At 35.9% G+C, this 22,933-nt stretch overlaps 2 protein-coding genes across 9 annotated transcripts in view; one reads left to right on the forward strand and one right to left on the reverse strand.

The window, feature by feature from the left end:
• The first annotated feature begins 5,971 nt into the window (after nucleotides 1-5,971).
• The window catches only part of LOC108137130 (1-phosphatidylinositol 4,5-bisphosphate phosphodiesterase), a 51,994-nt gene continuing 35,032 nt past the window's right edge, over nucleotides 5,972-22,933 (forward strand). For 4 of the 6 annotated variants that reach the window (XR_001774021.2, XM_017258671.2, XM_017258676.2 and 1 more), the window contains exons 1-2: nucleotides 5,972-6,469; nucleotides 17,708-17,750. The gene's annotated coding sequence lies outside the window, so the exon portion shown is untranslated. Of the gene's footprint in view, nucleotides 6,470-8,811; nucleotides 9,099-11,444; nucleotides 11,467-17,707; nucleotides 17,751-22,933 lie in introns of those variants that run through there. The other 2 variants (XM_017258674.2, XM_041707927.1) reach the window with 2 other exon arrangements.
• On the reverse strand, nucleotides 10,622-13,264 carry LOC108137131. Of its 3 annotated transcripts, XR_001774022.2 has the most exons (5): nucleotides 12,970-13,264; nucleotides 12,349-12,740; nucleotides 11,712-12,202; nucleotides 10,977-11,430; nucleotides 10,622-10,908 (listed from the first exon to the last, which is right to left on the reverse strand). XR_001774022.2 is itself a non-coding variant. In XM_017258678.2 (4 exons), exons 1-4 carry the CDS (start codon nucleotides 13,085-13,087, stop codon nucleotides 11,166-11,168), a joined length of 1,260 nt encoding a protein of 419 aa, XP_017114167.1. In that variant the 5' UTR covers nucleotides 13,088-13,264; the 3' UTR covers nucleotides 10,941-11,165. The 3 variants fall into 3 exon arrangements, 2 of the variants coding, with proteins under 2 accessions (XP_017114167.1, XP_017114166.1); XM_017258678.2 differs by lacking the exon at nucleotides 10,622-10,908 and having other exon boundaries at nucleotides 10,941-11,430; nucleotides 12,976-13,264; XM_017258677.2 differs by lacking the exon at nucleotides 10,622-10,908 and having other exon boundaries at nucleotides 10,942-11,430.

Consider the following 22,933-nt stretch of genomic DNA (forward strand, 5'->3'; position numbering starts at 1 on the left):
CAATAAATTCCAAATCCAAGAATATACAGACTCTATTATTTTTGAACAATTCAATTCAGCAAAAGAACCAAAATTCTTCTTATTTGATTTCCACCCACATTTTAACGGTCTCTTGGGTATGGACTTTTTAAGTAGCTTGGATGCAAAAATAAACATAGCGGACTCTGTTTTAGAAATAAAAAAGGCCTCTTTGCCGATCCTAACAAGCACAAACCCGGTAGACACTACACATACCGTACCACTAAATACGAAGATCAGATTGTCACTCCCCGTAAACATAATGGAGGGAGATTTCTTATTCGAAACTACAACCCTAAACAATGACTTATCTATCACAGGGGGACTATATACTGCACTGGATGGCTTCGCACACTTCGAAGTCTGCAACACATCTGACTATGACCAAACACTATTCCTAGAAGAACCGTTACAAACCGAAACGTCTCATATACGAGACTATGATTATTTGAACTGCATGTCCGCGGGGGAAACCCCACAATCCACAGACTTACAGACCAAATTGGAAATTCAAACGGGACACTTAAACGACGAAGAAACACAAAATTTAATTAAACTTTGCAAACAATTTAAAAAACTATTCTACAACGAGAATAATCAACTTACGTTTTCAAACGTTGTCAAACATTCGATTCCCACAGTGGACGACGTCCCCATACATACAAAATCATACAGATACCCTTTTATACACAAAGAAGAAGTTCGTAAACAAATTTCAAAAATGCTTCAACAAAATATTATCAGAAATAGCCATTCCCCTTGGAGCGCACCTGTATGGGTCGTACCTAAGAAAACCGATTCGTCAGGTCAGAAAAAGTGGCGATTGGTAATTGATTTCCGTAAATTAAACGAAAAAACGATTTCAGATAGATATCCGATTCCTAATATAGCAGACATATTGGACAGTATAGGGAAAACTAAATATTTTACAACAATCGATCTGGCTAGCGGTTTTCATCAGATTGAGATGAATCCACGTGATGCTAACAAAACGGCGTTCACTGTCGAAAATGGACATTACGAGTTCACGAGAATGCCTTTCGGTCTCAAGAACGCACCTGCGACATTCCAGCGCGTTATGGACAACGTCCTGGGGGATCTGATAGGAAAAATTTGTCTCGTGTATCTCGACGATATTATTATATTTTCCCCTTCACTGCAAAGCCACATAACAGATATTAAATCTGTATTCACTAAATTACAAATTGCAAACCTGAAAATACAACCCGCAAAGTGCAATTTCTTAAGAAAAGAAATTGACTTTTTAGGACACATTGTTACACAAGAAGGAGTAAAACCTAATCCCGACAAAATTCAAGCAATTAAGAATTTCCCTTGCCCAAAAACTGTTAGGGAAATTAAGTCCTTTTTAGGCCTACTGGGTTATTACAGGAAGTTCATAAGAGACTTCGCCAGAATAACCAAACCTTTAACCAGACAATTGAAAGGAAAAAAATCAATAGTGATAGACGAAGAATTTAAAGAGGCAGTAGCCTATTGCAAAAATCTCTTGTGTAATGACCCGATCCTAGCTTACCCTGATTTCTCGAAACCGTTCACTCTGACCACGGACGCAAGTAATTACGCCATAGGCGCAGTATTATCTCAAGGTCCGAACACCAACGATAGGCCTATCTCATTTGCCAGTAGAACACTATCTGACACTGAAGTGAGATATTCAACAATAGAAAAAGAAATGCTTGCGATTGTTTGGTCTGTAGGACACTTTAGGCCCTACCTTTTCGGTCGCCGATTCAAAATAGTGACCGATCACAAACCGTTAGTCTGGCTAGAAAATCTTAAAGGCCAAAACCCAAAATTACTTCGGTGGAAAACCACCCTAGCCGCCTATGACTACGAAGTAGTCTATAAAAAAGGATCACAGAACGTCGTCGCTGATGCACTCAGCAGAATAGAACCCAACCTAAATGTAAATGAAGATCCAACAAGAATTAAAATCGATCAAAAACCACTAAACTATTTTAACATCCAAACAATATTTCAAATCGGTCCATCAATTCCGGTACAATTAATTACCCCATTCCCTCACAAGATAAGACGCATATTTTCAGAACCAGAATACACATTCGACGCAATCACAAAAATATTGCAGACTATTTTAAGGCCAAACAAAACGCATGCTATACTAGCACCAGACAACGTCTTCTTTATAATTGAAGAAGCATACAACAACTACTTTACAGGAAATAACCTGTATAATATTTGTCGTTGCTCATCAATTCTAACCGACCTTTCTGATCCGCTAGAACAGAAACAAAAAGTTCAGTCATACCATCTTAGTAGTAACCACAGAGGTATCGACGAGACCCTTAACCACCTTAAAAGAGACATTTATTTTCCACGTATGAAAGAAATTATTACACAAATAATTAAAGACTGTGACATTTGCCTAACACTCAAATACGATAGACAACCTCACAGACCCTTTTTCCAAACCCCACCAGCACCAACAGGTCCCTTAGACATTATCCATATTGACATTTATGTAATTAACAATACAAATAACTTGACCGTCATTGATAAATTCTCGAAATTCGCACAAGCGTATCCACTAACCAATAGAAATTCAATTAAAGTAATAGCAGCACTATCAACATTTTTCAGTACCTTCGGCCTACCGAAGAAAATTGTCTTCGACCAAGGTGCAGAATTTTCAGGAAATCTGTTCACCGATTTTCTGACCCAGTATAATATAGAAATTCACACCACCTCTTTCCAACAATCGACGGGAAACGCACCCGTCGAAAGACTCCACTCGACATTCACAGAGCTCTATAGAATAGTTGATAACCGCAGGAAGGAGCTTCAACTCCAATCCGATCACGCGGAGATATTTGCAGAGGTATTGACAACATATAATAATGCAATACACTCTAGCACTGCTCATACACCGTTCGAACTTTTTCATGGCAGAACCCACATGTTTGACAAAACAGTAAAATTCGACAACCATCACGACTATTTAGAAAAACTGAATGAATTCAGGAAAGAAATATACCCTAAAATCCAAGAAAAATTAGACAACCAAACGGAAAAAAGACTAACCAAATTAAATGAAAATAGGGAACCACCAATCCAAGTTGAACCGGACGATGTCATCTTTAGAAAAGAAAATAGGAGAAACAAGCTTACACCTAGATTTTCCATGCACAAAGTCAGGACCGACAAAGGAGTCACGTTACTAACAACCAGACAACAAAAACTACACAAACAGAAAATAAGAAAGATAATCAGGAAAAATAATAACACTCAATGAACTACTTCATTCCAGAACCACCCATTCCGCCACGCAGTCCTTCTCTTTAGAAAGACTCAACGGATCTTCACCCCTCGCTTTCATTCATCTGGGAGACGCTCGTATAACACAAAGCCATACAATCCTAACCCATGTCGTTGACGTCCAAGAGTTTAAAGAATGCCTTACCGGAATAAAAGATACATTAAAAGCCCTTAGACTAGATGAAACATTTAACATTTCGCTAGGAATTATAAAAGGGAAACTGCAACAGCTAGAAGCCAGAATAGACACCTTACTCCCTCACGCTAGAACAAAAAGAGGTTTGATTAACGGCCTAGGGACTATTCTCAAGTCAATTTCGGGTAATTTAGACAACAACGACGGACAAAACATACTCGCAGAACTAAACACCTTAAAAGTTACCTCACACATATTAAAAAATGGTCAAGACAAACAAGAAAATTTTAATAAACAGGTCATAATTAGACTCAGTAATATTACGAATCACATAAATAACGAACAAATTAAAATACAAAAATTCTTAGACACAGCACAGAATACCATCTTCAAAGAACTTAGGGAAGATAGAGAAAACATTTTTACACTACAATATGTTAATCGAATAAATTTCCATATCGACACCTTGAAAGAACATATTAACAATATAGCTGAGAGCCTTCTGGCCAGCAAATTGGGCCTAATCCCAAAATTTTTATTTAATAAACAAGAAATAAATACTATAAGAAATATGTTAACCACACAAAATATTACACTACAACTAGATGAACACATCTATAATATACTTACGCCATCTTGCTTTACTTTTAATAACAAACTATTGTTTAGCGTTAAGATACCAATTTTCGATTCAAAAATTTATAAGTTCACCCACATCATACCCCTACCGATAAATAATTCGCATTTCATCATTTCCCCTGAATTCTTGGCACACAACAACAATATTTTACATCAGTTTCGCGAAAGCTGCCTTAAGGTAGAACAGGAGTTCTTCTGTCAGGGAATTCACGCTGACCCGATGATAAAAAACAACAAATGCCTGGCAGACATCGTCAATAACGAAAAAGAAACAAAATGTGACATGATAGATACAGGCCACGAAACGAACATCTTTGAACCAGAGAAAGGGTTTATCTTCATTTTCAACGGGAAAAACAACACCCTTAAATCAACCTGCAATGGCGAAACACTTTTAAATGGCTCTTTCATAGTACGCTATAAGAATTGTACCATATGGATAAATGGAATAGAATACAGCGACAAAGAACTGGTGGAACACGATCATTTCACCTTTGTACTCCCACCAGTCGTCAAGATAACAAAAAATCAAACGATCAAAGCACTATCATTGGAAAAATTACACTTAGAAGCCCTTTCGACAGCCGGAAAAATTATCAACATGGATAATATTACACACTACAAATTCACGGCCATATATTCAACAATATCATTGATCCTTATCCTGATCGTCATCCTCCGTTTATGTCATAAACCACAGACCATCTTCCTCCCACACCCGCCGACTGTTACTGCCTTGGTGGAGCCGACCATTCCTTCGCTATGGCCCTCTCTCCACTCTAGGGGGGGAGGAGTTACCGCACACATTGTTGCGGACACATCGCCGCCCCCCAAACCTCAGCGACTCAACCAAATGGTCATTAACCCAAACACTGGATACAAACGCTGAGTTTGGGGAACCAACGGAAGTAAGCAGAACCAACACTTAACAGCTACGCGAAACCACAACCAAACAACACACCAGATATGTCAACTAGGCAGATTCTCACCCCACTCGAATCTGCTGGATATGCGAATTCCCGATCACACCATTCCATTCTCATATATTCCACTGTATCCCATAAGTTACTTCTGAGTTTGTAGAACAATAAAGAATCATTATAATTTTGACCGAAGACGAAGCAAGTCCTCTTTTCTTTTGGTATCAGAAGTGGGATATTCCCCCCCCAGTATCAGCAGATACTGTAATTCGCGCGCACTTTGAATCTCAAAAGCTCAAAAAGTGATTTAGTTTTCAGTGTAAATTAAAAATGTTAAAATATTTCAAATTGCAGTAACTGAAAGCTTGCAGAGCGTATTTTCATAAATAACAGTCACAGCAATTTCATATTATATTTCAATTATAATCTATAGTACGGTATCAAAAAAATTTAATTCACAAAATGGTAAAAGTTTCTTTAACTTCAAATGGTTTAAAATATGATTGCCTTTTAGACTTTTTTATCCTGGACAAACAAGATTAACTTATTAATAAACAATTGTCAATCTTAAAAAATTACAATATAAAAAATTCAAAAGTCATTATATATAAAATGGTTGCTATTTAATATAAAGATATTTGAGTGTGAAGGAATGCACGTTGGAATTATGAAGTAAATATGTGAAAACTAAAATATCTGAAAAACAAATAACCCTATAAGAATTTTATTGCGTATTAATCAAGATAAGATTATTATTTTATTTAAGTTCTTATGATTTAAATCAAATTAAAAATACAAATAAATTAAAAATACAAGCAAGAAATCAAGACATTGGTTTGAGTGCCTGCTATAATTTATTCTAGTTTCAAACAGTGGATTGCGCCCAAGCTTAATGGTCTCGTTTTTCAGATTCTGTTGGGTGCCTTGTGGTCACACTATTCCGCACTGGCCACACCAATCTTCATACTCGTGCGAAACGGACGCGAATTTTCATTTGTGCTGCAGAAACCAACAACAATAGACAAAATAAAAACAAATAAAAAAGCGTCGAAAATTCCGGGTAAAAAACAAAAAACGGTGTAAATCAAAAAAACTATCACAGGCAAAAATCAAAACAAATAGCGCAAAGTCAATCCTTCGTTTCAGAAACCAACAAAAAATTAGCGCAACGCGCTTTTTGTCACTCCTTTTTGCATTGCGCCCTTGTTTTTCTTATATTTTGGTTTCCCGAGAATTTAAGATGGTAAACAACTCTTTTTTTGCGGTGTAAGTTTTTTAAGTGCAAAAAAAAAACAAAACCAGTAGATAAAAAAACAGAAACCAAAAAAGCAGCAACAAAAAATCAACAAAACGGAATCAAAGTCAAACAAATTCACCGACAGACAGACGCGGAAGAAGCTCCAAAAAAGACAGGAATAAAGGAAGGAAAAAGGGGAAAAGGAGGAGAGAATCAAAGGTAAGCAAAGGACTGCGAAAAATGGGTTTTTTTTTTTTTTTTTTGGATTTGCATATTTTAAAAGTTTTGTGTTTAGGGGTTGCAAATGCGAAATTAGTTTTTAAAGCCCACTTTTAGGAGCCTCATTTAAGCTTACATCCTGCAAGGATGGCAAAATCATGCCAATAAACTACAGTGGGTAGTCAATATAGTGAACTTTAGTCTCACTCAAGGCAATTGTAAATAATATAAATATTGTGGAACATTAGGAGTAGAATCCATGTGAACGTATACAAAATATAAAGTAATGCAAAACTAATTGTTGAAGTGACCAAAAAGTCTTTGTTATGTGAGTCATACCAATAGCATAAGTAAACTCTTTAATTTTCATTGATTAGTCATTAAAATTTAAACCAACTCAAAAATACATCATATATGTATGTTAAGTTTTATTCGATTTTTATTTTATACCATATTGATTAAAAACTTGTTCGTACAATGATGATATCTAAAATTTTTAAACTTTTTCATAATTTTAGAGAAGTTTTCTTATATATTTTTTTATTTATTAGGGTTTATAAGACAATTATTTTTTTGTGGGCCCTAACTCTGCTGTTTTTAAATTTTTGCACGAGTATGTTTATTAATATTGTTTTCTGTGTTCCTATAAAAATTCATAATTATTGATATTTAGAAAAGGGGGTTTGGGAAAAGCGATCGTGGTCTAAATTGTAAATAATTAACCAAAACGTAAACTTGGCCATGAAGATGGGAGAGAAAAGCAAGTGAATAGGGGGAGCAAGCAGAGAAAGAGGAGAAGGGTAGCAGGAGGACCAGGTGAAATACATAAACAAACAAACGCGCGAAGAGGAAGCTACGCAAATACATAAGTAAATGAATAAATAATGTAAACAAAATATTAAATTAGAAGAAATTTACTTGCGCGCACGCCGACGCAAAAACACGAACACACCGGGGATGAGAAGCGGCTGATGATAATGGGGAGACGGAAAAGGAGAATGATGAGGGGAAGTAAGGAGAAACACACATAAAATTGAAGCACTGAAATTTACACACGCAAAAGCAAACAAAAATTCGCACGCCCTCTCGTTCCCACTTATTGCCACCTGGTCGACCCGTCTCGCTCGCACCCACAGCGGACACTTGTTTTAACCTCTGCCGACGTCGGCAATACTAAAGTGCACTGAAAAAATTGCGATTTCATGTGAACAATTTTTTTTTTTCAAATTTTTGGTTCTAAAAAGTTTTTATTATTAAAATTATGATTATACATAAATTGTTTCTTGTGTGTATCAAAATATGACTGTGCACATGGGCTGTGTTTCAGTAAAGTTCTTAAGTCCCCCTTGGTGAAACATGTTAAGTTGAATTTATTTGTTTTACAATTAAAGTATAAACTGGATAACAGTTTAATTGTAAAAAAAAAATTAAATTAGCTTTCATGTTTTCTGAATGTAAAGAAATGCATTTCATAGGTTTTTTTTTTAAATTTACGCATAACTTTCAGTTGTTTCGAGGTGTTTACGTAAAGCAGTTTCGTATTTTTGTTGCTGTGATAAATAAAAATTTATATTAAAATGAATCACATACTAACGAGGCTTCACTTTACTGCAGTGTCGTACTTTTAGTAGCGAGTGTGCCGATCAGAAGCATTTGTTGCTCTCACTTCCCTTTGTTTGTTTGCCCTGCAACCGACCGAAAGGTGGCGGGCCCGATGGGCGGTGGGTGGTATCGGATTGTGCAATAAAGCTATAATAACAAAAAAAATAAAAAACAAATCGTTACAACAACCGCCATAGCACACTCATCGCACCCACACAAACGCACATTCTGTGGGTTAGAGAGAGAAAACGGAAGGGTGAAAGAGGGGGGCGAAAAAACAATAATCATATTTGCACTCGCTCCCACGATCAGCACCCACGCAAAGAGAAAGAGCGAGAAGGAGATATGGGGAGCGCGAGAGAGGATATGCATCAGAGAGCGCCGATATAGTAGTTAATGGTCAAGAAGAAAAGGACTTGACCAAAAATAAATAATAATGTATGGCATAAATATAATTACAATATTTAATTGTATTTATGTAGTGATTCTTTGATTAGTAGAAGTTAAACAATAGTCTACCAGATCAACATTTTTCTTCAGTGCTTTGAGTGTCTTTTTTAAAAGGTTAAGAGTTAAAAGGTTATAACTGAAACTAATTTAAACCTTAACTTTTTAATTTCCTAATTTGTCCTTTTTTGTTTGGAGGGCCCACTGTACTTAAGATAAAGTCGCTCTCTTCGTATGTCAAGTACTTATTTCTCCGTCGTTTGGCTCTCTGTTCTCAGTTGGTCAGTGTCCGTCCGCCGGAGCTTTTCCCGTTAGTCCGCTCCCATAATAAAATCCGCGATAAACAGGAAAAAACAGAGAGTGAAATTAGAGAGTGAGAGAAGGCAACGTGTTTTTCGGTTTCGGTTTTGGTTTTAATTTCAGTTTCGTTTGCCGCACAGGTTGCAATATTCTTTTCTGTTTTCGTAATTTTTTTTATGTGCGAATATTCACTGTAACTTTTAGTAAAACAAAAAACATTCGGGTGTCACCTGTTGTGAGAAACAGCGGCTGAAAGAATCGGCGAAAGAGAGGGAGAAAGGTAAAAACGAAAAAGAGAAAACTGCTGATCAAACTGTAAATCGCGCAATGATCTTCACAGAATTTGCCAGGCGGGAAAAAACAAACAAATATAAATAAACAGAACTAATAAACAAAAATAGGTAACAAAAACAAAACGTTTGGTTTTGCCAATTAATTAAATACGTAAGTTAAACATTCAAACAAACACCAGTAACTGTGATCGGTAGACGGTAAAAATAATCCACTTAAAGATGTATGTATGTAAATAGGATCAAAAATAATTTTAAAAGGTGCTCTATTTATCAAAAAACATTCTTTAGATTTAAATTTTAAATTCTCCATTTTATCACTGACATAATCCGAGGTATTTTTAATTCATAAGGCCAGAGTCATATTATTCCACCATACTTTTTTTCGGCAACTCATACCCGAGTGGGTGAATTATTAAATTTTTTTTTTATTAAATATCCCATAACTCCAAATAGTATCCCAAGAATTACAAGGAATTTAAAGAGGCGACACAAACACATGCCACATTTAGTAATAGATAATAAATGTATGCCCAGTTCCGGAAATATTGTTATCTCTCATGTGGAAATTGCTTGGTAACAATTGATGGTGTTGTATGCAGTAAATAAACTTAAATTATCATAAATAATCAAAAATCGCTGAGGATTACCCGTTCGAAGATAAAACGTTGGAGGGTAAAACACGATTTTCGTGGATATACAACATCGCTTCGCTTGGATTTCTATATATAGAACTAAGAATAGAAGAGTACAGGTGTTTGTTTGATACTCGTAGTTTTATTCGCCCTACGAATTAAAAAAACGATCGAATAACATATCCAAAATACAGATTTTTTTGCTTAATCAAAGTGGTTTAACCTCGATGAACTGACTCGAAGCTCCATTTACCATATCCATTGGATAGATTTACAAAACCATTCCAATTCGCATTTTCACACCCATTACGACAATTATGGTTCACATTGTATTATGCATTTATCGAGTTAAGGCCTTTTGTGCTGCCGACTCAGTTCACCTCACTTGATTTGAATCAGCGATTCAGTAATTCGGATGACATTGGGCCATCCAATGAGTTTCAATCGTTGAACTGTACACGCGGCGTATGCGTAATTTGTTTAAGGCTCTTCCGGACTTTTTCTTGTTACAAGTAAAAACGAAGAAACTGTCCATAATAAAATCGTTTCATCGCTAACTTACCAATTTTAGAGTAGTTACTTTAAAATGTATTAATTTATTACCTATCATCAAAAACCGTTTGCCGACAAGCCCATCTTTTATGAATGAAATTATAAATATCTATATAAAAATTCTATAAATTATGCGTCACACACAAAATCCAAAATCATTAACCGACAATCAGAACTAAATCGTTGGTATAAGAATTGGTACATAGTAAAACATAATACATAAGCACGTTTGAATCTTTGGTTTCTTTACAATTTTGAATTTCTAATTATCTATTAACCTATTTTATACCCAAACATTTAATTGGTGAACTTAGAGTGTTGCATTTTGAATTTATAAATAAATAGCCCGTTTTTGACTTTACATAAAAATTCAACGCTACAGTCAGATATTTCTACCAAATAAATCACTACCGAACTGTCAATCGTGATTGAACACCATTTCAAAATTAGAATGAATTGTTTCGCGGTCGACCGCAAACCGACAATAATGGATTTGGACAGTCACATTCAGATATTGCAATCAAGTGGGGTGGAAAATACAAATGGGATATGCTCATGCACACATGCCTGGATCATCAAATAACAAATAAAAAACTGCTTAAGCTTTAGAGATCTGTAAACGAAAATTAAAAATTAAAAATGCATTTTGATTTATGAGATTTTCAAGACAAGATTTATTACCATTACGTAATGCCCGGACCCAAAAAATATTGTGACAAAAGGGAAAACAAGAATATTTCTAATATATACGTTGCAACAAATTGATGGTTGGGTGTCCTGAAATGTTCACAAGATCCCAGCTCATAAATGCTCGACCATCGAACTCTCTCCACTTTCCATTGACTGTGCTTATTGTATTCTCAAGATAAACTAATACATTGCGAATAGAAGAAAAATGGTGGAAATCGCTATTCGGAGCAAATTGTCTGCCATCGGCGGTGAGGAAAATGCAGGTGCCAAACAGTCTAGTGACCCGGCAACCATGTGGTACACGCATCCTTGGAAAGTTCCCCAACCGCAGGCTTTCAGGTAGAAAATAAGATATCGTGCCATGCCCAAATTCTTTTTCAGATCCAACAACTCGTTCTGCAGTGCCATATCGATCTGACTTTGGCGCACTTGCTCGTTGTATTTCCTAGATGAAAAAAGGGAGCATGTCAATAAGAACCAGGTACTAAATATAAATTTCTCACAAACAAATTAATAACACCAAAAAAACTCTTCTTTAAATTAACGCTACTTTTAACGTTATTTTACTTTTGTTTTTTTTTTTTAAACAACATACCCTATATTTATCTTAAACCCAAAATGTACTTCATATTAGAGATAAGCGGAAAATATTGAACCGGGGACCTCAAATTAGCAATTTAAATATAGTACCGCCCCCAACTTTAGTAAACTAATGGGCAAACTTACATTTCAAGTTTGGCCAGTTCCTCTTCGCAAAGTTTCAGGCTTTCGTAGGCGGTGTCCAGTTGCTCCTGTTTTTTGCCAAGCGCTACCGACATCTTGTCATTCTGCAGCATGAAATAATCCTTGATAGTTAGAAGCTCATCCTCCAATTGGGCATTCTTGCGCTCCAGTTCGAGTGATCGCCTCTGTTGATTGGCCAATTCTTTGGCTCCTTCGCGATAATTTGTCATTTCCCGGAACATTTCGGTTCGATAGGTGTCCAGCATTTCGGAAAAATATTCGCATTCCAGCGATTTGGATGCCAGGTCACTGTGCAAAGTCGTTTCCCGCTTCCTCAACTCTTTCAGTTCCTTCTCCAATTCGGCGCAATTTTCCATAGTTACGCGAACCCGATTGATAGCCCGCGCAAGTCGAGTGCTAAGCTGTTGACCACGACTCTGCTCGAAGCGAATCATCTGGTTCCGGGTGAACAGCTCGGCTTGGGTGCGAGCGGCCTACGGGGATAAATGGGTGTCAGAAAAATGAAATTACAAATTACGTAAAATAACAAAAAGGAAAACAAAGAACTTTGGCAATATTGTTAAAAACTTAAAAAGTCTTAACTTAAATTTAAATGGTTTAAGGACTCTGTTTAACTCACATCTTCCTGGTAAGTGCGAACTAGAGTGTTAAGGTCGCAAACCTCAGCCTTTCGTCGGCGCCATAGCCTCGCAAGCATTATATTGAAGAACCTAGTGGCTAGTAGGCGGGTTTCCGCATCCATTTGCTGTTCCAGAACGGCCAGATCTGCCAGTTTATTTGCCATTTGGGTGTTCTCCTGGGTTTCCGAATCACTATCACTATTGGGATTCAAGATGGGACTACGACTATGGTTACTATTTATACAGTCACTTGTTCCCCTAGCCACTGGAAGTGGTCTCTCATCCGAGCCGGAGGACATAGGATTGGATATGTTGCTGGGAGGGACCACCTCTGAATCTCTTTTGAGGTAAGGTGGCGCTCCCAATCGGTCCAAGATGCGATGCAGCTCACCTGTTGATTAGAAAAGTTTAACATGTATGTCATGTCGATCGAAACATCGTTTCGATAAAGTCATAAAAAATAGTTATTTTCAACAAAATATCTAAATAACCGATGTAGTATATATTGTATATTAGAAGTGAGTAATAAATATATACAAAATTAAATATCAATATTAATATTGAAGAAAGTTTGAAATATCGGTATGATATCGATGTTATGTTCATCCCCTAAGACTCACCAATACCATCTTGCAACTGACGCTCCACAATTCCCCACGAAGAATTCATCCCCTGATTGGGTATATCACGACAATCAAACGGCCCAACCTGCGGCTCTTGATCCTTAGGTATCGACATGGTGTCCTACTCTAAATCCAATTTTAACAATATGCTCCTTAGCAATAATGCAGTGTTTAATTGCCTTTTAAAGACTAAAAATGACCAAAATATGGTGTGTTGTGTGGAGAGCTGATCTGGAACTGATTTAGACTTTACTTTGATGTCTGTGTGTGCATGTTATTGGCACTGATTGACAGCCCCCTCACAGCAGTCTACTATGTATTGTTGAAAACTCATTTAAAAGGTACAATAAAAACAGTATTCTTCAAAGACTTGAAATATTTAATACACTTTCTAAATTACATGTTGCAAATCCATCCAGAAATTAACATTTCTGTTTAATTGAGTTTAAGGTTGCGTTTAAGGTTGATTAAAGCAAGATTAGATGGTTATTATACCAGAATTTCACCAAATTGAAGTTTGTACTGTAATCGGGGTGGGTAAATGCATCTGTATGGCGACCTTTAACCTCGTTTGGCTTCATTTAATGGCCCGCCTTCAACTCATTTCCTCATTTATTTCCCCACCACGTTGTGTCTATATAGTCGAAATATCAAACGAGAAAATTAAATTATTGACTCACTGACGACGTTGTCGTTCCTGGTTTTCTCCGCTCGTTCAGTTTCTGTTTCTGTTTCTGTTGCTGTTTTGGGGTTTTGGTTTAGGTTTTCCTTTCTTTTTTATTGCCTACGCGCACCGCACGCCATTTTGACAGTTTGGACGCTTTGCAAATAAACTGTAAGGAGGCATGGCGTTGACAGCAGTGACGTCGCGATGCCTGACGCTCCACTGCAATAAAATATTACCCATAAATTGGCTTGGTTTTCTGAGAACTTTTCTTTAAAACTGACATTTAAGAATCTTGTCCATGGAAGCAATCTTAAAACGCGAAATCTTAAGCTTGATTTCGGTTTTAAAAACAGTATTTAACAGTTTAAAAGGAGAATCAAACCTAAGTAAATACTTTTGAAGCGAACATTATTAATCTTCATTTTGTTTTAATCAAATTTTGGGGTTCCAAAATAGATGTTTTATGTTCTGTAAATAAACATATTAATTTTAATCAAATATTTAAAAATTGAAATCTTTCCCTTTTTGTGTGCCACGATAATTTTAATATTAATTAAAATATTATAATATGACAAATATTTTTCTGGGTGTGTTGATAAATGTGTGAGATCAGCGAAATGGGGGGGGGGCACAAAAAGTATGTACAGACTGCAAATGCTCAGGGAATGTACATAGTTACATGTAGTGGGTAACATGTTTTTTTTTTTTTGGACGGGCAATTACCTGGCATCCAAACGGCGGCGGATCCATGGCAGAGGAGATTAGATACGACCCAGGGACACTCGCCACCTCAGAGTCAGACCAAATGTTCTGCACTTAGCATTTGTTGGTTTTGCAAGGATGGCTGGGGAATATCACAAGTATTTGTGCATAAATTGATGAATTTTGTATCTGACATCTGCAAACTGTGAACCAAATTCACTTACTTTTGATCAATAAATTTGTAAAATTTGTTATAATGAATTCAAAGATAATTAAAAGGATTTAATTCAAGAGAATAAACTAAATGAAAATCAGGATTGCTTTAAAATATTTTGCGCTTATACTTACTTCCTGAAAAATCTGTTCGAGTCTTTTTGGTTGACCTATTTGCTTTATGTTGTTTAAAAATCCATGAAGCTAAATAAATTTCTAGTAGCTCTAAACCAATTCGCATATCTTTCCCTAATTAAGGCTTTTAGTTCATGTTAAGCTTGTTGATATATCCAGGCTTCGATACACACTCAAGTGCATATCGTAATTACTTCTCACCGTGTTTATCCGAGAGATACAAGTAGTACTTGAACCGAGAGTGTTTCTAGGTAGTCGAAAGCCAACCAGATGTATCTTTCGCTTTCGATTTGATCAAAGATTGCCGCCACAACAAGGAGGCTAGCACATAAATTCAACAAACCCAAGCCCCAAGGCACCAGCTCGGCAAATCGTGGATGGTGGGGAAATGTGGAATTTTCTGGGAAATCAACGAAAATCGAATCAGGCCCAAAACACACACACACACACACAGGCTGGGAAAACGTGAACAATTTTATTAAAGCAACCGTGTTGCGTAAAAGCCAAAAGGTTTTCCCCACTCCGCTGCTTTTACTCGATTGACCAACTGACGAAATGACAGGAAGTCTGAATGACCTACTGAGAAATGGCCAGCGAAGTACCTTAGATATTATTTAAAGGGCCACTTCATTTTAGTAACTATTAACTTGCCTACGCACCATATTATATATTTGAATTTAAGAAATAAATTTAAACAATATGTGGTTTAAATCCGTTAAATCTATGGAACTTATTTGATATAATTTTATTTTCACAAAAATAAATCGCAGTAATACAAAATTTTAAAGCGCGATAGCTAACGTTCACTTTTATTTTTTTTTATCTTAAAAACTAAGTAAGCTAATGGTGTGACTTTTAAATCATTTTATTTACAATATAAATAAAGTAAATCAAGAGGTATTTTGGTAAATGTATTTCTTCGCATGTCTGAAAAGTTTGCATAGTTTTAATTAAAATATCATTAGGCCAGCGGAATGAATGTTTTTTGAGCCTTGGCAACGCAGTAAGCATAAAACCAAGGGAGTGGATAAAAATGTGTGAGTAATAAAGAAGGTGGGCAAAGAAAAAGGGAGTGAAAGAGGAAGTAGGTTGACTGCAAACATCACCAAACTAATTATGAACAAGTCGAGCAGCAGCAGCAGCGGCAGCAGCATAAAGTCAAGTATCTTTTGCATATGAAAGCAGTTGGGAAATTGGAACGCCAGTGGAAAACCCCATTTTCCTCCAACTCACAGCCCTCTATTCACCATTGATTAAAAGTTTTCATAAAAGTCAACACAGGAGCTCTGGTTTTTGACCAGACCAAAATGCAATTTGCAGTGAAAAGAGTCACAAAAGTTTCCCTGAATTATTCAGCGATTCAAGATGAATTTTTCAACTGTGGAAACATTTTTTGAATGTCCAGATAAACCGGCAATATGTACACACAACAAAACCTTATAAATTCATATTTTTACTAATTTTCAAATGTTTAAAATATTAAAAACATTCAAATTAATGTGAAACAAACTGAGACATTTTTAGTTTTTAATTTAATTAAGTTTAACTCTTGTGATAAATCTAGAATTAAGATAAAGTATCCTAATGTCTACAGAAATCTGTACAAATTAAATTCAAAGGTGCAAAGATTTTAAAGATTATAAGAAGTATTATTATTATTTTTAAAGTATTTGACAATTAAACATGTTAGAAATATTTTGTTTTTTACGAACATTGTTTGTAATTAATGTTAGTTTTAAATTTTCTTTGTGTATTTAACCAAAAATCCTGTGTGGGCGTGGCCCTCACCCTGTCCTGCCGTCCCCGTTTTTTTGTGTATGCCGTAAAGCTGGAGAGCTTATCCCAGGCCGTAGCCCCCCCGGAATTTGCCTCTATATAACGGCCTCCTGCCCTTTTTGCAATTTCGCTGCTCATTTGCCAGCTTTTTTATTTGCATAGCCGTCGTCGTCATCGGTGTTTGTTGCTACTGCTTTTTCGTTACCTTTACCTTCGCCTCACCTGGGCTGCTGTATTTTATTTTATTTGCATTTGTTTGTAAATGATTAACAAAGAGGTTAATGTGCACAGCGAGCGAGATAAACAGCGAACAGGGAATGCCAGCTGAGTTTCAGCCGCTTCTTTTTTTCGTCTTCTTTATTTCTTGTTTGGATTTGCCACGGCAAGGGCAAGGCAATGGGTGGTTTTTAGGGGGTGGCAAAGGGGGTGGTTGGTTCAGCCAGCTGGAGCAGAAAACATACAGCGTACACCAATAGCAAAAACATGGCCTCAAGATTAATACATTGCAATTGGCAACCGAAAAGGAAACAAATTTATAAACTTATATTTTTTTTATAAAATTGAAAATATTTAAAATTTAAAAACTATGTTTAATGCTAAATAAATAAATAAAATAAATTATATTATTATTATTTCACAAAGCTAAAGTTATTTTATTTTAATATATAAAAAAAAACGTTTTAGACTAAATACAGTAAAATAATATTATTAAAACTTATCATCTTTATGCAGTGTGAAGTTATCAAATTATACATTTTGTCAGGTTTATTTGTTTGCCTTAGAAGTGCATGATCTTAGGATTAATTTTTAATATATTAGATAAATTTTTAATATATTTTAATATTTAAATGAAAAGAGTATGCAACTGACAGAATATTATTTCAAACTTGTGCCGAGAAATGGAAATTTAGTTCATTAGGCACCGGCGCTGCATGTCTATGTGAGTGTACCTTTTTTTTCTAGGATCTTAGTGGGAAGTGGGTGGCAACATTTAGAGATGCAACATGGATGACCTTCAGTTACACACACAAATACCATTTCACTGGCGCTCGTGTGGGTGCTCTGGTCGCTCGTCTTTTCTTTTCTTTTATTTTATTTTGTTTGATTTGGAAAATTAAGGCCAAAGCTGCAGCAGCTGAGGGACTTGAAACACATGGTTAGTTTGTATTCGAATGTGTACACAAGCATCCTGTCAACTATTCACATTTTAATATATGTATTTTCTTTATTTTCTCTTTGCAGTTCTCGCATAAATTTCGACCTTAACTTTAAACTCAATGTAGCGGTAAGTTTTTTACTTTTATTATAATTAAAGTAAATTTTAAGTAGAGTAAACTATTATAAACACTTTTAACTTTAAAAAACCCATTCGGATATATAAAGATTGAGTTAAGTAGCAAGTTAGTAAATATAAAAATAATTAAAAGTAAAAAAAAAAATTATTTAAGGTAAAAAACTCAAAGAAGGCAATCAATCAAAGATAAAAAGGTGTTAAATCTTATATTTGCTGCATGTTCTTACAAACTTTTTTCCCCATAGTTTTCCTGCAGCCAAAAATTCTAAATGTTTTTCAAGAATTGATTATGGCGGGCAATCGGAATCGTACTTTTAAAGTGTTAGGTTATTCTTACTACTCTTTTAGTTTCTTGGTCGCTGCTTTTCTTTCGCAAAAAACCCGCCACAACTTTTGAGCTTGGTGAAAAGTTTGTTTTGGTTTTTATTATTTTATTATTATTTGAGTTGGTTCGTTGGCTCCGTTGGTTTATGTATATTTCATATGCCATGAATGGCACACACGCACATTGGCACACACAAAGATACACAAAAACACAGGAACACACACGCACACAAATATGGATACGGATACACACGAATACAATGGGGCAAAAGTTTTGTCATGGATTCAAGTCGGCACGCCTCAATGTATGCAACACACTTGTGGCTCATGTTGTATTAATATAATCACTTTGGGAATTTCCCCCGACTTACAGAGAACACGGTGCAAAATTCACAGTTTGTTAAATAGAAAAATATAAAAGGTAGTTTGTGCATTTTTTATTTGGGTTTTGAATATTATCAACTGTTTAACAAAGCAAATATATAAAAAAAATGTTTCCATTTCATTTTTTTCGTCAATCTATATTTTTAAATATATTTTAATTTATATATACAAATTTTTCAAAATTTGTTATGCATTTAATAATATCAAAGTTACATTTCAAGTATTGTTGTTAAATGACACTATTTTTTTTATATATAATTTTGTATATAGCATAATGTTTGATTGCTTACCTTTTTGGCAGTATAAAAAACCCAAATTTAGAAAATAACCAAAGCTAAACCGCAGGGATTTGAAAACTGGGGTATTTGTGAATATTTATGTTGCATTTAACAAACAAACGTGGTCCAATGCTTGTTGAAATAAACATAAACAAATATAAATATTTACCTATTGCAAAAGCATGATGTTAAACACTTTATTGACGGATTGATTTCCGGTTCAAAATAAATTCCTCTCAGTGAAAAGCAGAAGCAACAACACGAGCATGTTAAATGGATATTAAACTATGAACTACGTCGACTGCGGTGCCCCTGTACCTTTTTTTTTATTTTTATTTTTTGGGGTTCTGGATCTGTACAATTTATCCCCTTGGTTCTACCAAAACTTACCCATTATGTTTCAGTTGATGTTGGCTACCGAGTCCGCATCCCTGATTATGACAGTTATATGTCGTGCGACTGGTTTGGTGAGTCAGTTTCAGCTTCGGTTTACGGGGCGAATGAGTAATCTGCAGTTGAAGCTCCCTCAACCTCAGGAAAACCAGCAAAAACAGGTTAAACCAAATTAAATGACCCGCCAAAATGCAAATGGCGTAAATGATTCGGTTGCGGTTGTTAGTTCATTGGGTTGGTCTATGATTTTTGGTGATTTCTCGAAGTTTCTGGGCATAAGTACAATATTAGTTGTGGATTTCTCTAAAAGAGGGTTTAATCATTCAAAATTTTAAAAATGTAAAAAATATATATAATCAGTTAATTTTTTCTGTCAGTTGATTTTGTTATGAGTGCAGTATTAATGATTGAGGTTTAAATAACATATAGTTACTCAAATTGTTTGTATAATTTATCTAACATTTTCAATCGATGATTTGCCATCTCAATTAATAGAGAATGACTTGTGCAGAGTATTTCGAAAATGATATTAGCGCACAAGTTTTCTAATCTTACTTTGGCCTTTTTCGGTCTATGGCAAAAGTGCCCCCTCTTCCCCCACTTTTCCCATCACTTTTGCGGCCTTAGTTTTTGGGCCTTTGTTTTAGCCTCGTTTTCCTTTTGTCATAATTTGGGCATGTTAATTTGCCGGGCTTATGGCTTTTGAGTGGCGTGCCGTGCGTATCCTTGTCGACCCTCAACCGCTGTCCTTTCCCCTCCTCCGACCATATTCCTTTCCACCCCACCCATTTTTCTCAGTGTTTTCCATGGCCAGAAATAACACACTCACACACAAACACACACACACAGACAGATGGATGGGTGGCCATCAAAAAGTGTAGCATACAGTTTTGCGTCGCTTATGTAATGCAATGCTCGAGCATCTGACGTTGTCTGCCTTGACTTTCATGCGTGCGTAAGTGTGTGCGTAGTGAAAGAGATTGAGGGAAAGCAGGAGAAAGTGAAGGAAATACAGACTAAGAGAAAGAGAGACAGGGACAGAACGAGATAGTGTTTGGAATGGACCTGGCTACGTACGTGCACATACATAAAAACGTCCGCCTAATGTTGGCGTCATTAGCCGCGCCACCAACAAAAACGCCCCCTTTCCCTTGACCTACCCCTCTCTCACACTTTCACCTCCATCCCATTCCTTTTCACCATTATTATGCCTTGAGCATGACTTTCCTTGTGACTGAATTCTCGCCAGTCTATATTTTGCACTGAGCAATAGGTTTTACTTTGAAATATAAAATAAAAATTAGATGATATAGTTTTAACTTTTGATTATTATACACTAAACAATTTAAGGTATATCTTAACATTTAAAGATTTGTCGATAATAATTTTAAGGAATACTCTTAAATAGCTTCGTGTTCGAAATCAACAAAGTAATAATGATGGTGTACTTTTAGCCTTGTTTTAATTTTAATCTTACTAAGATAAAAACAGCTAAATAAAAACTATGTGTATAAACTATTCAAAATGTATTTCAAATTATTTGAAAATAATAATGTATTTCAAATTATTATTTTAAAATAATTTGAAATTTTAGAAACAACAATTTGTTATGTATGATGTGGATTTTGATGACGAACCGATTTACTTAAAGGTTCCAAGAAGTTTATTTTGCTTTGATTGCGGATGGATGGTTGTTAGCCAAATGGTTAGTTGGCTGGACCTGTGTGGCTTTCGGCACCTCCAGCACCGTCCAGAAATCACCCAAAAACCACCCACTCGTAATGCTGATGACATTGGTGGCAGACTGCACTCAAAATAGCGAAACTTAGGGCAATCTTGCGCAGGCGGCGCATCTCATCAGACCAGGAATGTGGAATATAAAACCCATGAGATCGGGCCTTTTTGGGAGGAGGTGAAATGAGGACAAGAAGAGAATAATGGCGTCACTTCCACAGACACACTAACACACACATACACCCTGGCCAGGAAAGTCACACACACACACACCCAAACACCACCATTTTGTTGACTAATGATTTACAAAATATCCTGCTGAGCTGCCGTCACATGCATGGCGCACAAGTCAGGAGGACACTTCTCCTTTTACACTTGAAAAAAACCCCTCAATATTAATAATAATAAAATTAATTAAACCTTACAAAATCCCATGATTTTCAATTAATCAAGATTAATCAAATGGATATATAATTATAATTCTCATTTTTATCTTAAAAAATTTTTTTATTTCTCTTTGAAAATGTAACAACCTATGTTTTTTTTTTTTTTTGTTTTGTAAGAACAATATTTTACTTCCATACAAAATGTGTAAAAAAATGTTTAAGAAATTTGTTTTTATTTATAATAATGAAAATTATTTCTAAAAAGGGCTATAATTTATATGTTAAAAGATTTACGTTTACGGGATTATAGTGTTTTTAGTGCAATTTCTTAATTTCAGCTTAATTTGAGTTTTTTCGAGAATGTCGTTTAATGGAATACTTTTTCGCAGTGTTTGAGCATTTGTAGCCTTTCACTTTTTCCTTTTTTTATCCCTCGATTGGATGACAATTACGAACAAGGCATTAGAATTCAACGTCTAATCGGAATGGATCAATGTCAACAGCCCCATCTCGTGGCTTCTTTACTCTTTTGCCTTGGTCTTCAATTAGAGAATCAAGAAGCAAGTGCAATCGAAAATCATATCGCTGGGCGGGGTTTTCTGCGGATTCGAGGGACCTAGCGGGGTGGTGAGTCTTTAAGATCCGGAGATGAGGATGAGGATGACGATGACGATGCCAACGATGTGTCTATGGCCGACACATGAATGTGTAACCATGTCTAGCACATTATTTACACAATACGCCCAAGTTAATTGGTGCCGGGGCCATCACCATCTCCACTAAGCCTCTCGCACATCAGACATATTTGTGTGCTGTTTATAAATGGATACAGGATTCCACGAGGACCCTGACAGACAGGCATACAGACAAACAGACAGACAGACAGACAGACGGACGGACAAACAGACAGACAGACAGACAGAGGGATATAGACTGGGCTTTCGAGGACCTCCCGTCCCGTCCCGTCCCGTCCCGTCCCGTCAAAGTGTGCGCAATTAATTATTTGTCATTGGTTTTGCCCACCAGTTTGTTTCGTTGTCTCTTCATATCCCCAACTGAATGTCGTTTCGAGGAGCAAATTATCGTATCGGTTAAGAGCTTTGCGCTATTTGGATTGGGTTTTAGCAGGTGGACTCCGATTTTTAACATATAATTTATAATTCTATTGGATTTATTTAAATCTTTTAATCGAATCTATCGATTCCGGCTGCTATTTCATCCACATATATATATATATATATATTGAGCAAAGGGTCATTGAACTGAGAATGTCGATGTATTAATTTGGCAGAAGTAAGTTCTTCGTCATTTGAGCATTTCAAATTGATGATTGCTTTGTTGTACGCTTTGTGCTAACTTTGTTGTTCCCCTCAGTGTTTTGTGTTTTTTGTATATACCTATATTTTTGTTTTGTTTTGCCAATGAACAAAGCTAACACCATTGTGCTAGCTATTAAGGGGGAGGCAGAGAGGCTTGGCATTCATTTTCAACTCAATATTGACCAAGCCAAAATATTTGGATGCTTTTTCAGCTTTTTTTTTATTGTTTGCCGTTGGTCTCCCCTTTCAATTTTCCCCACTCTTTGCGGATTTTCCGACTATTCCCACTGAAAGTTCGTTGTCCTGCTGAAAGGAAAAATCAGATGACGGAAAAAAAAGTCGTCTGGAAATCCCTT

This window comes from Drosophila elegans, unplaced genomic scaffold, assembly GCF_018152505.1.
Source record: "Drosophila elegans isolate 14027-0461.03 unplaced genomic scaffold, ASM1815250v1 contig_149, whole genome shotgun sequence".
Lineage (NCBI taxonomy): Eukaryota > Metazoa > Arthropoda > Insecta > Diptera > Drosophilidae > Drosophila > Drosophila elegans.

What these genes read in the sequence shown, in the direction of transcription:
- LOC108137131 (XM_017258677.2), bottom strand. Translation starts at nt 13,087, where the DNA reads ATGTCGATACCTAAGGATCAAGAGCCGCAGGTTGGGCCGTTTGATTGT. An exon ending in TCAGTTGCAAGATGGTATTG is followed by an intron (nt 12,741 to 12,969) that starts GTGAGTCTTAGG and finishes TCTAATCAACAG; the next exon opens with GTGAGCTGCATCGCATCTTG. An exon ending in TTCGCACTTACCAGGAAGAT is followed by an intron (nt 12,203 to 12,348) that starts GTGAGTTAAACA and finishes TTATCCCCGTAG; the next exon opens with GCCGCTCGCACCCAAGCCGA.